Genomic DNA, 15,751 nt, shown 5'->3' with positions numbered 1-15,751 from the left:
TCAACATTTTTTTTCTTTTATTTTTGGGGTGATTCATTTCTTCACGTATTTATCATATACATTATTATATACATAATAATAAATTCCAAAAATTATTCTTCTTAAGTAGTACCCCACACCTTGGCAGAAAGGTGTGGTTTCAGAACACTTGAGTTTATCATTATTTTGTTAATTGGTTAAATGTTTTAACACAGTAGAGTTGTTAAAGTGATTGTTAATCAACAAGATAAACAAAGCACCACTTTGCCTGGTCCTTCCTGTATCTGTGTAATGTGACAGTCCAGCCAGAAGATGTCGTACTCTCAGTTTCAACCAACACAACTGAAGCAGCAGCAGAGGGCAGAGTTGAGTCCCCATTGCAAGAAAAGCACTGTGTCAGGATGTTTTGCACAAAGACCTGAAGTGCCTCCTAGTGGCCAAAACTAAGAATAGGTGATGACTGGTATAAAGGGAGTTCAGATATGACCTTTACCTTCCCCTTTGTGTTACTTAGTACAGTACAGTAATGCTGCCACTGAGCAGGAAAACGGGACATGTGGGAAATGCTCATACACTCAAAGTAGTTGTGATACAAAATATTTAAAAATATATTTTGGTGCAAAAAATACAAATATACATATGTAATACAAATTACATTTAAAGATGTTTTGAAATATGAAGTGCATGGAGGAAAAGACAGTAAGTAAATTTCTAAAAGATATAGCAAGCTAAATACTAGTTGTTCTTGTTTGTCTTTGTCATTTTTAAACATGGCTACTCTTCAATATAATATTGTGGTTTTGGGATAGAAAATTTGTAGAAAAAATCAGTTTGCCTCGATCAGCTTTTATGTGCATCTAACAGTTATTTCATCAAGAATAAAGGAGTCAAGTTTTATGTGGCACAAAGTTTATTTATGGCACTTAACCAAATCAACAATCACCACAGTGTTTAACAAAAACCAAACATAAACCAATAAAGAAATCTACTGAAAATCAGTCAAATAGTGAGAACACAAATTAATTAACATGTGTTTCCAAGTCCAAATAAGATTATCAGTTAGCCATTTGAAGAAAAAAAAAAAAGGAAATTATAAGAAGATATTGATTTTCCAAGCCGGAGTTATTCAGGCAGGTCATTGTTGAGGAGTCCTCACAGCAAAAACCGTCAGTCCCTCTGTAGTTTCAACTTCAGCATGGGAACAGCAATCAGGTTTTTAGGAGTAGCAAAGACTCTGCCCCCATAATCTGTACTTACACTGTAATTAAAGTATAACACAGCTGAACACTGTGGCTTTATATTACTCTGTAATGTGTTGGATTACAGTCTGCATAGCTTTGGTTTCAGGTGTTCAAAACACACAGGTGTGGTCTGTTAATACTTGTGACACCCACTGCGTTGCAGGTGCATTGTAAAGTGTTTTGCTTACCTAACAACTCAACCATCTTTATCCGTCTACCATTGTTTATATTATAAAAACATATATATGTTTTTCCAATTTATTTTCAAGGACGTCACTATTTTGCAAACAGATATATAGTCATTTTTATATTAATTAAAATAATTACAATAGTATATTACATAGTGGGTACATTACAACAGTAATGAACCCAATAGTTTTGTACTAAACTAGTCATCTATCATAATTTAAAAAGAATGGTACCAAAACTTCTTTAGAATATTAATATTGTTAACCAGGGTTTAACATCTCATGTTTGTTTTCTACTAAAAAAAAATTATAATATTTTAACATTAATATAAATCTCACCAGTACTACATTGTTTACAGCCAACCAGCATACACAACAGATACTGTATATAACACAGTTTATAATCAAAAGAAAGACACATCTTTCCTTCTTAAAACATAAAGAAATCTATTTTGTTTATGAATTCCCTAGAAAAAAACCCCTTCTCCCAGACGTCTTGTATTATTACCCAGTAACAATAAAATGCACCCTGCAGTTGTTCAATAAGTACACTGGATCACACAAGAGATACAAGTCTTTCTTCTCTTTGCAGTTCTTCTTTTTTTTCTCTTGCAGGTTAAATAATTGATGTTCTCTGAGCTCTGTCATCAGGGTTTTCTGCTATGCGTAGTGTGTACAAGCCGGTGAAAGACTGGAAAGCTTCAGGATTTGATGTTTTCTTTAATGTGGCAGTAGGTAAGTCCATCGCTGGAGTGCACAGAATTTTCAGTCTCTGTGTGAATGAGAAGAAAGATTAACTGCAGTAAATGTCATTACAGTATGTTAATTGTGATGAATAAAATAACAAATCTGCTGAACCATAATGTTTCCTAATAAAGAGTAACGGTCGGGAAGGGCACGGTTCAAGGCTCAAAATCAATGACAAGTACAATGCAGTGGTACAGCTCAGTCGCGCATGCTTCCATTGTCATCACTGCTAACTTGCATTGTTGCAGACAGGAACTTGTTTTCTCTCATTTTCATGGAGTCACCAGCTGCTTCATTTCACCGGCCATTGACTGTCCTCACAAGAGCAAACGATCAGCTTTTCAGTAAATGCCCCAAAACAAAAATCTTCATTATAAGTGACAAAGCCCTCCAGAAGCTGTAGGAATTATTATATCCTCTGTTGCTCTTGTCCGTCAGGAGAAAAGGAGGAAATAGCATGACATTGTTGCAGAGGCACAAAGTGTGCAGAGTAATGGATGATGGAGGATGGGGGTGGCTAGATGGGTCAACAAAACCTCAGACTTTAACGTGGATAAACGTGTTTTGTGGCCTGTTTCCTACCGACAGTCAACACTGGTTTGACTACAATTGTCCCTTAACCTTTATTTCAACTCAAAGTATTATATTTCCCTAATCCTAACCAAGTTGTTTTTATTCCTAAACACAGAGTCAAATCTTGACAAGGAAATAGCAGCAAACACCACAGACTTTTTCCCCACCATAAACTTTATATTGTACTGATCTAAATACATCCATTTACTTAGCAATACGCAGCCAACTGACAACCCAAAAGTTAAATAGTGATAAAATATGAACTACCATAATGCAATACTCAGCAAATGTTTGTTGTCTTTCTTGGAAGTTTGTACATAAAGCTAAAAAAAAAAATGGTGTTGTTGTAATTATGTAACTGTTAATGGTGCTAACACTGATCTTTTTAAGTACATCAGGTGTCAGCCAGATGTGACCACAGAGATATAGAATACAGTTCATTTGTCAACATCAGTATAAATTGACGTTACTTCACTGAATTACCCTATTACAGAAACTAATTGATACCATTATAGTTTTTAGTTTAAAACCATTGTAACTGTGTTGTGGGACCTGATTTTGCTTGTTATTAACAACATGTGAGAGTACCTGTCTCAGTGTTCCTGGAGTGACACTCACAGCGTACAGCATCCACAGGGGCACCATGAGTGTTGATGAGAGAGTAAAAAATCCTCCGATGGCGTAGCCCCACCAGGGGTATTCATAAGTGTTGTTGAATTTGAGTGGAGTATATTTGACCACGGAGAAGAGTAATGTGAACTAAAAATAAAAGCAGAGAGAAAAGGAATGAAACAAGGAATGAAAACAGGCTCAAAATGATCAGATTATTAATTTGCATTTCATACAGAAAAGCAAATTAACAATTTGCTATTGTGTATTTTATTTAAAGTAAAACACAATGGAAAATGAGACTAAAGTCAAACTTGCATCAGTTGTCAGCTGACTAATAAGAAACAGTTTGCACTATTGCTGATAGCCTCAGTGTTTGTCGCTTCAGCTCCGTCAACCACTAAATCTGTGGTGGTGACAGCTACAGATCCCGATTAAATACCACAAATGTGAGTTCTTTAGATCATCTCATAATCTTAGATTTCTTAAAGAGAAGCCAGTGTTTAGATAAATTCTTACTAAGATCCCTTAAACATTTAATTCAAAACGACACTGAACAGGCTTGAGTTGTATTGTACCCCATCGATGGTACTGGTTTCCATCTGGTTGAGACAACTTCAGGACAGAAGCCTCTGGCAGCTGTCAGATACACTTGCTTGTTAGAAAAGCATGAGCAAAGTTACTGGACAGGCCTGTGTACATTTCCATTACTTACAGTGCAGATAGCTGGTGTGAAGTACAGCCAACAATATTTCATAAAAGGCCACGGTCGATATCCAATCATGTCCTTTATATTATCATATTGACGATCTGCACCTTCAGAAAACAGGTAGTGTTAGTTATACTTCAGACGTATGTATCTTTTTTTTTTTTTTGAAAAATACTACAATGTAACACAATGTGACATGAACAGTATAATATATATTCCCAAACTTTCTGTCTTGTGATGCCTTAAAACAAATCTGTAACACTCACAGGTCACATGTCTATGATGAAGTTATCTAAACCAGTGATTTTTCCCTGTTTCATTTGAATCATCATTATAGTTATAGTAATTATCATAGTAATTCACAAGAAAAGAAGATGGTAGTAAAGTGAAAATATAAAAGGTATTATCCATGGCATAAATTGTAAAAAGATTTTTCTGCTATCCTGTTCCCTCAGTTGGGGAGCCACTGATTTAAAAACCACTAGGCTGTACAACATCAGTTTACAAAAAGGCATCAAACTGTGGCTCTGGTAGGTGTTATCCAGTTAGACCCGCCCCTTACCATAGACCCATCCGATACAGAGAGACTGAAGAACAGCAAAAAGTAGGAGTGTCATCCCACTGCAAGCATAGTGGTCAAACAACTGGAAAATATAAAGGCCTCCCTGCAAATGAGGAGAAACAGAATCTGACAATGAACGTCAATGCAAGGTTGTCACTGGATCATCCACATATTGTATCTGTCCAATGTGTTATTTTGAAAGTAAGGACTATAAATGTTATTTCTTTTGTTCAAAGATACAAATGATTATACCATTAAATGCTTTCCTCTAGTTCACCTGTTCCTCTCTTTCAAGGCTTTGTGTGTTTGTGTTTTTTGACGCACATTTATCTGAATTGATTACAGATATATTTATTACAAATAAAGACTTAACAGATTAAAGAAATTAAAGAAATTGTTATCGCAAACCACTCACCTCTGTAACCATCACAAGGCCAAGAAGGAAACTTGCAGCACTAATGGCAAGAAGGAGGAGTTTACGGCGACAGTTGCTTTGAAAGAATGAGGGATACATGTCGGAGATGGTTGTGACCAACGACTCTTGATAAACAAACTGTGGTAACAAAATAGACAAGAAAGAATTATGTTACAGTGTCTGAATCTAACAATTATATTCGAAACAGAGCTGACACAGTACATGGCCTGACCTCGCTGTCTAATCCTAGGAAGATGATCATAACGAAGAAGGAAACAGCCCAGAGCTGAGGAAGTGGCATTAGAGCCACAGCTCGAGGATAAGCAATAAATGCCAAACCTGGACCTGTAAAGATACATGGAGAAAATGGTCATATTCCTAAAACAATTCAGACAGCATTACTCTGGGTTTCTGTTAATCAATATTAAAATCTCATACCTGTTTCAGCCACCATCGATATATCCACACCTTGCTCCTTTGCCATGAAACCAAGCACAGAAAAGATGGCGAAGCCAGCTACGAAGCTGGTGAAACTGTTCAACAGGCACAGGTAAATACAGTCTCTGTAGGTGGGAATTTGAGAAATGATTAGCCCTCTGCTCGAATCCAAACTACAGTACGTATTAAAAATTTTGAATTAAATTCACTGAAAATGTAATAATGCAAACCTGTAACAGTTGTTGTTGTACTTGTTGTAACTTCCTAAAGATGTCAGAACACCGGTACAAACTCCATAGGAGTAGAAAATCTGGCTGCCAGCATCCATCCATACCTAAAAGATTTGGATGAGTTCAGTTTAGGCTTGTAAAGATCCAGGAAGTCACAGTACGTGGTTAAGGTCAGAGAAACGTTGTGGTCTTGTTTAAAGGCTGAAAAGGTCAAAAGCTACTTAAGAGCAGGAGAAAGAATGTCTTTATATTAGTACTATTTATCAAAAACTTAAGATTTTACTTTTCATTATCCTTAACCAAAGGGTTTTTGTTGCTTCAACCACCACATGTGGGGAACTGGTCTGGGGTCTCTGTATCTGTATTACACAACGTCCCATACCCAAACCAGCTGTGACTCTCATGCCTTACAAGCACATAGTGAGTGAACATAATTCAGGCAGCAAATACATTTCCTCCAAAGCATGTATGGCAAAACAAAATAGTAGTACTTGAATGTCATTTCTAGGAAATAAGGTGGAATGATGATTAAAGCAACAGCTGAATTTGTGATAGCAGTACCTCTGGATCGGTGAGGCGGGATGGGTCTGGGTAGAGGTAGAACATGATGCCTTCCTTGGCCCCCGGTAATGTAAGACCACGAACAAGCAGCACCACCAGCATTAAATACGGAAATGTGGCAGTGAAGTATACCACCTAAGACACAACCAATCATCAATATTTGTGGCACTTTTTTAAGATGAAATACTTATACAGATTACATGAAATCTGATACTAAACATTAGCACTATGATTGTGCTGTACCTTTCCTGTGGACTTCACTCCGTTCCAGACACAAAAGTAACACAACACCCAGGCAAGAAGTAGACAAAGAGCCAAGTCCCAACGAATATTTCCAATTTCCTCAATACCACTGGACAAGCCCAAGATTCTCCGCCTGTAACAAAGTTTTAATAAGAAACATACTATAAAAAAAAAGGAGGAAAAAAACACCAGTCCTTTTATAATGATTAATTAATCAATAATTCATTCATGCTACTTACTCCCAAAACTCTACAACTGATGATGTACTATTTCCATACAGGAGCAGAGGGGTTGTTTGGTTGTGACCGTGCTCAAAACAGCCATCTTGCATTGAAGAACAAGAGAGGCTGTGACAACTGATCAACAAAATAAACACAGTGCACAGGTTTATACGTCATAAATGGCAAATGAAGTCTTGGCACTCGGTACCTGTGTTCCAGCTGTTGTGGCAGCTCGCCCACGGGAGCTCAGGCTTGAAGGACGAAAACAGGTAGAGAAATGTCCAAGCCAATATGATGATGTAATACACCCCAGTGTACAAAACAACCACTTGGCTTCCATAACCTAAACCTGTTGAGAGATGGTGATGTCACTGTAAAGATAAAAAATGTACATCTGATAATGACATAAGACCAAGAATCTGACAGACGGACCTATCAACGCTGACTTTCAATTACACTAATTCAAGATTTAATGATCATGTACGATACAAAATGAATTGATCAAACAATTCTGTGTAACTTTTTCTGCAAAAGGGGCAACTAGGAAAACAAGCAATAATTACAGAATAATGCCACTTTAAAAGCTACAACTACTTCTGTGAAGATTTACCTTCAAAAAGAGGGCAGATTTTTCTCCAACATGTTATTCCACCCTGACTGGTGTATTGGCCCAAAGATGTCTCCAGGAAGAAGAGTGGGATGCCACAGGTGAACAAGAACAAAACATAGGGAATAAAAAAAGCTCCTGTAAAGTAAAAATGAAATATATTGTTATAATAGAGCATAAATTTGTGAAAACAATTTGTAAAAATGAATGCAGTTAGGCAGCGGAAAGATCAGTACATTAATAGTTGTGAGCTTGTCCTTTGGGGTTATACAGCATCCAAAGAGCTGTAATTATTTTAACACTAAGAAAGCAAAGTCACTTTATAACAATACTGACAGAGTTCAAGGATTTTTGTTTTGACTGGCATTTGTAAAATGTTGCCCAACAAGCTAACTATTAACTGAAGAAAATATTAATCCCTGGCAAAAGAACTTACAACACAGTCTTGTGTACATGATGTACAACAGCAAAAATAAACACTTACCTCCTCCATTTTTGTAACAAAGGTACGGAAACCTCCAGACATTTCCTAGGCCAACAATGTGTCCAGCCACTGCCAGGATGAACTCCACCTTACTGGCCCACTGGCCTCTCTCCAGAGGTTTGGGCTGAGTTTGTTCTGGTCTGGTCCCGAGGTTCATCAGATTCATTTTCACCTGTGAGTTTAGTTTTTGCTCCATTTTAACCTTAAGTAAGAATTAAAAGAGTGTATATGTGTAAGTGTGTACTACAGTAGAGGACATGAAGCTGCTGTTAGGAACATATTAGGTACTGTACACAGGGAAACATGTTGGTTTCTCTTCAATATTCTCATGTTTCCCTCCACATGAATTATTTCTGAAAGGCATACCACACAGGCCAGACTAAATACTAGAACTGAACAGGCTCAAAGATATACACCATGTTTGCCATCTCAAATCAGTTATGAAAACATTATGAAACAGTATAGCGTATATAGCGATGCCAGCGGCTAACAGTCCCCATACTAACATGCTCACTATGAGAATACAAAGCTGCTGTTGTTTTGCAGGTATAATGTTGCATGTTCACCGTGTTAGTTTAACGTGTTAGCATGCTATCATTTGCTAGTTAGCACCAAAGTAGTCTATACAGATGAAGCTGATGGAAATGTCATTAGCTTTTCAGGTATTTAGTCATAAATCAAAGCGGTGGACAAACTCAAATTTTGACCTGATGATGGTGCCAGATGAAAAGTCAGTAGATCATGTGAGATGTTACAGTTTATACTAAGGGGGAGCGTGAATGCTTGTTGAAAATTTCTTGGCAACTCTTTGAAACAAAAGTCAACCTCATGTTGGTGCTACAGGAAAGGTCAGTGAGTCACCAAAATCATGAGGATTCACTGTAAGGGAACCATGTTTTTGAGCTACTGGCATCTAATAATAATGTTAAATGTTAGCTAATAATGTTTAAAAAATAAATAAATATGATTTGCACATTTTCTAACAATTGATATCCCCACCAAGTTTTATGTTTTGTTTTAACTGATATTGTTAAATATATACCTGTTTAATTTCAGTGTAAGACTCTGACTACACTATGACTGCAGCCTTGATTGACCTGGGGACACAAAGATGAATATTATTAAAAGTAAAATATCTTTCAATTGTAGCATCTAAATCTGAGTGAATAAACTGGACCATGACATGAAGTAAGAAGTGGTAGATAAACGTAGTAAATTCATTTTTATGACCAATTACATTTTCTTTAGATGGTTAATTAATTTATTAGCTCACCCCATACATTTATGGTTTAATGGTTTAATGGTTTAATATGCCCTTGCATAAATCAATTCGTAAATTTCACATTTCTAGATGCAGTAAAAAAAAAAAATTAAAAAAAAGAGATTTAACTGTATTGCCTAAAAATAACCAACTCAAAGATTTCCATAAAGCAAAACCTAATTTGAAGTTAGACGGCAAATGTGAAAGATGCAGACTTTACCTTCAGTTGTTTCCTCCTCTGACTGACAACACCAGCCCCAATACAAGAATACGTTGAGTTAAGGTTTCTGTGAGGAGTGGCCACTGAAACTAACACAACCAGTCTTTTCTTTAGAACCAGTAGAAACCCATAAAACAGGGCGCACACACACACACACACACACACACACACACACACACACACACACACACACACACACACACACACACACACAGTTTGGTGTCAATTGTCCCCTTCTTACAGGAGGCGCAAAGCGACGCAAAGACGAACGAACGTCGCTCTTTTATTTTAGTTTGATTAAATTGCTGTGGTTCGCGCATCTTGAGGCAGCGGAAAACCTTGGCTTAACTCAATAGTGCAGTCACTGTAATGGTATTTTCTATTATATTGTCCATCCCATTTGTATCAATGTTTGTAGGTTATATAACAAAAACACGTAATACAGCTCAACAGTGCTACACACTACATCCACAAACTACATCCTCCAAAATGATCAGTTGAATAAACAACTGTCAATTGTATTTCATTTTATTACAAACTGAAGATTATAACCTTCATGAAGGTGGATTTTTCACAGGACTGTTGTATTAGACTACACAAACTTTATCTAGATGTTCCTAATAAACCGACAACTAAGTATATAGTACTTATCAGTTGTATGCACAGACTGCAGAGACTGTTCTCACCTGATAACTGATTCACCTGGTGACTAAAGATGCTCTTTCATTTAATAGTTTTATCATATATTGTCATTATCGCCAAATAACTTGTTTCACCCCTCCCCTTTTAAAATGTAAGAAGTTTACTCAGACACATTTTACTGACTTACTTAATACTTTTATCTGAGAACATTTTTGCACAGTGATTTTACTTCTACTGTAGTAAAATATATTTTCAGCAGCAGTAGTTAGTGGCCATTGAAGAGCTGAGTCAGTGTAGCGTCTCATCTCCAGTCTGTTTCTGTTACAGCGTTTATTGCTGATCCCTCTGATCACAGTTGATGTTGCTGTTTTCTTCGTCACAGTTAGTAACTACCTGCTGGACATTTAAACTTACACTAGTTCTGCTCCAGTACCCGGAGCTCTCTGCTCCTTTTAGCGACTTTCACTAATTCAGTGGTTGTTTACATGCTAGTTACTTTAGCTTAGCAGTTAGCGCTAGCTTCTCTCTCTCGCTCTCTTTCTCGCTCTCTCTCGCTCGGTGTATCTTGAACCAAAAGATGAACTTGTTCATCCGAGTGTGGTGTTGTTGTAACTTCAGTGTAGAGGACAGTAATGTTTGTTACAGCTTCAGTGATGTCTGCTGTCTTACCTTCGTGACACCGGAGCCTCTCTAGTGTGTGACCGTACACAGCAGCCTTCAGTGTCATAGGCACATGTTTGTTGAGTTTACTGTCCAATCTCCCGAAAGGTTTTTTACAACAAAAAAAAAAAAATTGCCCAGATCCTGAAATGGAGAGGGCTGAGCAGTACCGGCAGCTAAGGAAGAAAAAGTAAGGTATGCTAAAGAGTAACACTAAGAAGTTCTGGTACTGTGTACCGAAGCAACATGACAATGCAGCCCTCAGATGGTCGGAGCAGTCTGTGTGACATGAGTCATGAATGTCTCTTGGACATAAATGATACTCTGCAGAGTAGTGTTCTTTCTTACCACCTGGTGAAACTGCCTCAGTGTTTCCCATTCACCGTCTAGACGGAAATTGTCCCACCACAGTCTGTTAATGAACCAACATTTATTACTCGTCTCACACACCATAAAAGATGTCGTGTGATTTGTGCCGTTGCTTCTTTGTAGAGCTGAGCTCAGCCCAGCATTTCACAGAGCATGCAGCATGAATGCCCCGGGACCAGGCTCACTGCCTAGTCACTATAGTAATCACTTCACCACTAACAGAATCTAATTCAGTGTGAAAGACGAGGTCATTATTAAAGAAAACCCGCCATGAAGCAAGCGCACCTGGCGCGCCTGGCTTTTAAAGGGAGTGGGAGATGGCACCCTTCCTGCAATTAAATCAGTCAAACTCCGAGGTCATCCTACTTGGTCTACCTGCAAAAAAAATCCAAATCATAGAAAAAATTGGTAAACTAACAAACCAAACCCTCAGCCAAAAACCTTGGAGTAATTATTGATCAGGATCTGTGTTTTATGCCCCAGGTGAAGAAAGTTGTCAAATCATGTTTCTATCATTTGAGGAACATAGCCACTAGTTTCTGCCACAGACCTAGAGAAACGTATCCACGCTCTTATTTCCTCCCGCCTTGACTACTGCAATTCTTTCTACACCTGTCTCACCTACAGTTAGTTCAGAACGCTGCAGCTCGGTTACTAACCCGGTCCAAAAAACGTGCCCACATCACTCCGGTCCTTGCATCCCTTCACTGGCTGCCTGTTTATTTTACGATTGATTTTAAAATTCTTTAAAATCCAGGACGCGGTCTGAGATCCTCAGGTATTTTGCTGCTGGCCATTCCAAGGTCTAGATAAAAAAACCAAAGGAGACAGGGCCTTTGCCGTCAGGGACCCTACACTTTGGAATAAACTGTTCCCCGTTTTACCTCACTTCTTAAAACACACTTATAAAAATGCTTGTATTGTGTGATGTGTGATATTGGGTAATTTAATTTGCATTTCACTTTGATTTATTTTGATGTTTTTATTTGATTCATGTGAAGCACTTTGTTATTTGTATCGAAAAGTGCTATACAAATAAACTATTATTATTATCATTATTATTATTATTATTATTATTATTATTAATTACACTCAAAAACACACCCATGATTAATTCAAAGACTAAGTGAAACGCTTTTGAACCGTGAAGTAGCAAAAGTGTATATGGACACGCCCTAAATGTACTTACATGCGCTTTAAACTGTTAAAATAGAGTCCAATGTCTGTTTTGTCTGTTTGCCAAGATAAAACTGATAACCACTGTTGGGGGGGGGTCTCCTTTATCGTGGGGCTACAGGCTTTTATGTAAGTTTCTTTTCTCTCTTATTCTGTAAAATACAGGCGAAGCTGGGTCAAATCAAAAAGCTCCATCAGTGCTGTAGTTAGTTTTTCATCAATCAATCTGTTTTATTTTTGAGCTGCGTTGTGCAGCAATGTTGTGTTTATGTTAATGCTTAAGTAATTTCAGAAACTTCTGCTTAAAGCTAGAACTTATCACAACTTATAACTTTTCACATTACATAACGAGGAACAAAATCATCTGATCACAGGATACAGGATATTACAGTCTCATTGTTCTCCAGGGAAATTAAAACCAGAAAGAAGTCATTTCTATTTGGTGCCATGATGTATTATACAATAATTATGTAAATACATATAGAGGCTACATAAGAATAAATATGAGTAAAATAAGATGAGACCATTTCATTGAGATATCTTTTGAATGAGCTTAAAAGTTACTGAAAGAAGTGTAACTTTTTACAATAAAAGACGTAAAAGGCAGAGTTTTTAGATAATAAAATGCACAAACAGGTTTTATTCCAATTAACTCATCCAACTCAATTTGCAAGAAATGCTCATTTTTAACTATAAATGTTTTCAGATATTTTTCTTCAACATAATGTAAGAGATCATATCTGACCATAAGTTTCGCAAATGTAAAGTAAACTAAACTCTGTGGAGTTTTGATTGTTCTGATAACATAATGTAGCATTATATGGTGTTTTCCTGGTCTTAAGTTAAACTTAAATATTTTCATCAAACTGTCTGAAAACAATGAGTTCTATGTTAAATCATTGTGCACACTAGTATCCTTATAATAAGCCATCCTGTTCCGGGTCATTTTCAGGATATGATTGTCTAAACACCAGAGATACTCACAAGTCACTGATTGTGACAGCATTCTCCAATCTGCTTAGAGCACTGCATTGCCATATCTAAGGAATTCAAAGCATTAGCTGCATTATCATCACTCCTTTACCAATAAAGTTACACATTATTATAAGGGAGGGAATTCACCTGATCAGACATTCCCTTATTGTTAATGTGCCAATGCGCCTTCCTGGTGGATGTTTGACTTTGCCAAACATCCACCAGGGAGGGAGCGGGAATAAAAATTGGCCCGAGACTATTGACTTGAATTGGTCCACCAAAACTCATCTGGAGACACCATCACATAGGCCTACAACTCATGTCACACTTTACAAGAATCATATGGTGAACAGAGGATGAATTAATTATGATGATCACTATATGAAATACAACAACTATCTGTAGTTTCATTTTCACTTTCCTCTTTAAGGTAGTAGCTATAAAGAGTGTGAGATCAGAATTCAGACTGGAAAGTAGTAAATACAACACCAGACATACTTTCATTTTAGTAGTTTTCTACAATTAGATCTTTTTGTAACATAATTCTGTAGATTTGAGCTGATCACACGGATTGATTCATTATATTAGCATATTAGAATTTCTGATGAAACAACATCAGAAAACAAAGCTATAACAACATTATCCTGCCAAATAAACTCAGACTTGTCTTCTGCATAATACTGATTCTGTAAAACTGGACTCACCGCCAGATGTGGTCCTGAACTCGCTCTGCTGCGCTGCTACTGCCTGTTGCTGCCTGTTGCTGCACGGGACTGAGCCAAACATATAGTCTGCTGGGGAGGCAGATGTGAATGAGCTGAGGGCCACACAGAACCACGGCAGGCCACACAGCCTGCTCCACTGGGCTCATCACCACAACACAGCAGTATTGGTTTCGCTCTCTCTCTCTCTCTCTCTCTCTCTCTCTCTCTCTATCTCTCACTCGCTCGCCCTAGCAGCCCAATAACCAGCCCAGCCAGGAGTCTTCCCGTGCCTCCTGATTAGCCACACCATGTCATAGTAAATGATCCTGATCTGCCCTGAGGTTTAATGGTTCTTCCCATGTCCCATACCCCATCTCTCAACCAAGTTCGGTGCTTATCAGTTCAGTACAGTCAGTTCAGTTCCTATTATCATGAGCAATGGAGGACAGGAGCTACAGTGATATTGAACTTTAGTATATAGGGGGAAAAAACAAACACAAGACAAGGCTAAAAAAAAGTTCCTTTGCCAGGGGTGCAGCTTCATGTGAGTATGACCCCCTGATAATGTTAATTATTTCTAATACCAAATTCTGATACTAGGCAGTACACTAACCCTAACTCATGAAAAGCTATACAGTGTACAGAACCTGGCTTTTTATCCAATCAAAAGTCAAATACTGCCTGTCCGTAGACACTAGAGGGAGCCAATGATCTGCTTTCTCTGAAACTGAAGCTCATCTTCTCTTCACATAGACATCAGATACCAAGTCATATGATTGTTTACAGCTATATCAGTCATTTATTTCCAGCTGTCCAGTTATCAAAAACCAACACATCATTTTTGTGAAATTATACTAGATCAGATGTATGTCTGTTTCTGCAGGACAGAAACTACTGTATATTTGTAACATGTTAATGTCACTTCAATGACCATCAATTGCACCCAGCAGTGCCTCCCCAAAAACCGTAAAAAAAAAAAAGATTTTTTTACATTATCCAAACATTAGATTTTGAAAATATTATATTTTACCAAGATATTATGATTAATAAGAAATTTATTAAGCTATTGAAAAGGTTTCATTTTAATAGAAAATGTATGTTTAACAGCCAAACTTAGCAGCTAATGTAACATTAGTAAGTAAGTAAGTTTTTCATCTTATCTTGTAGTTAGACCCTTGATGACAATAGCTAATGTTATCAATGTTTATTTTATCTAAACATTAGTTTTGAGGTGGCCAAAGTTAGCAGCTAATCTTATTGAAAATATTATATTTTTCATATCAATATTAAATCAGTGATGGTTAGAATTGTCACTTGTATGTTCTACCTTTACATTAGATTACCGCATGTCAAACTTAGCAGCTACTGTTACTGATATTGTATCATGTTACATCCATTTTAGAATCATTATAGTGTCATTTTTTCCTTCCCACCTTACTAACTTTTTAATGCTGACAGGTAATGTAACATGTTTCATCTCATAATATTAAATCTATGATGGCCTGAATCAGCAGCTAATGTTACTGTCACTAATATCAACCTAACATAAAATCCTGCCTACCATTGTGTCTTGGGAATATCTGAACGCAATATGTATCCTGACAGTTCAACAATGGCCAAGCAGGAAAATGAATGAACAAGCAGTTGGTTCAAAGTAACCCATCCAGCTGTTGAGTTGCGAATGACCCTTGACCCAGCATGAGCAACCCTACAGTGTCTACCCTTCATAGTACTCCAAACGACACAGAATTATGGACCAGCAGAATCAACCCAATAATGTTTTTTTTTACAGAAACAAGCCAGCACTATTTTCAATATAAAGGGAAACACAGTGGTAAAAGTTGATGAGATGTGAACCACAGTCTCCAATGTCTGTGTCAGACAACTGAGGAGAGGAGAGTCATTATTCACATGACCACAAGAGACAGCATGTCAAG

At 37.3% G+C, this 15,751-nt stretch overlaps 1 protein-coding gene across 1 annotated transcript; it reads right to left on the bottom strand.

Moving 5' to 3' along the window:
* Positions 1-887: 887 nt before the first annotated feature.
* Positions 888-8,968, bottom strand: slc6a22.2 (solute carrier family 6 member 22, tandem duplicate 2). Its single transcript, XM_056386714.1, has 15 exons — positions 8,850-8,968; positions 7,808-8,009; positions 7,327-7,461; positions 6,925-7,065; positions 6,735-6,819; positions 6,496-6,628; positions 6,253-6,387; positions 5,692-5,795; positions 5,462-5,586; positions 5,256-5,368; positions 5,024-5,161; positions 4,609-4,711; positions 4,053-4,153; positions 3,317-3,487; positions 888-2,180 (listed from the first exon to the last, which is right to left on the bottom strand). The coding sequence occupies exons 2-15, from the start codon at positions 8,001-8,003 to the stop codon at positions 2,025-2,027; spliced, it is 1,836 nt and encodes a 611-aa protein (XP_056242689.1). The 5' UTR covers positions 8,004-8,009; positions 8,850-8,968; the 3' UTR covers positions 888-2,024.
* Positions 8,969-15,751: the final 6,783 nt, after the last annotated feature.

Source organism: Seriola aureovittata, chromosome 2 (assembly GCF_021018895.1).
Source record: "Seriola aureovittata isolate HTS-2021-v1 ecotype China chromosome 2, ASM2101889v1, whole genome shotgun sequence".
Lineage (NCBI taxonomy): Eukaryota > Metazoa > Chordata > Actinopteri > Carangiformes > Carangidae > Seriola > Seriola aureovittata.
Note: the sequence above shows the minus strand (reverse complement) of the source record. Positions and strands in the feature narration are given on the sequence as shown.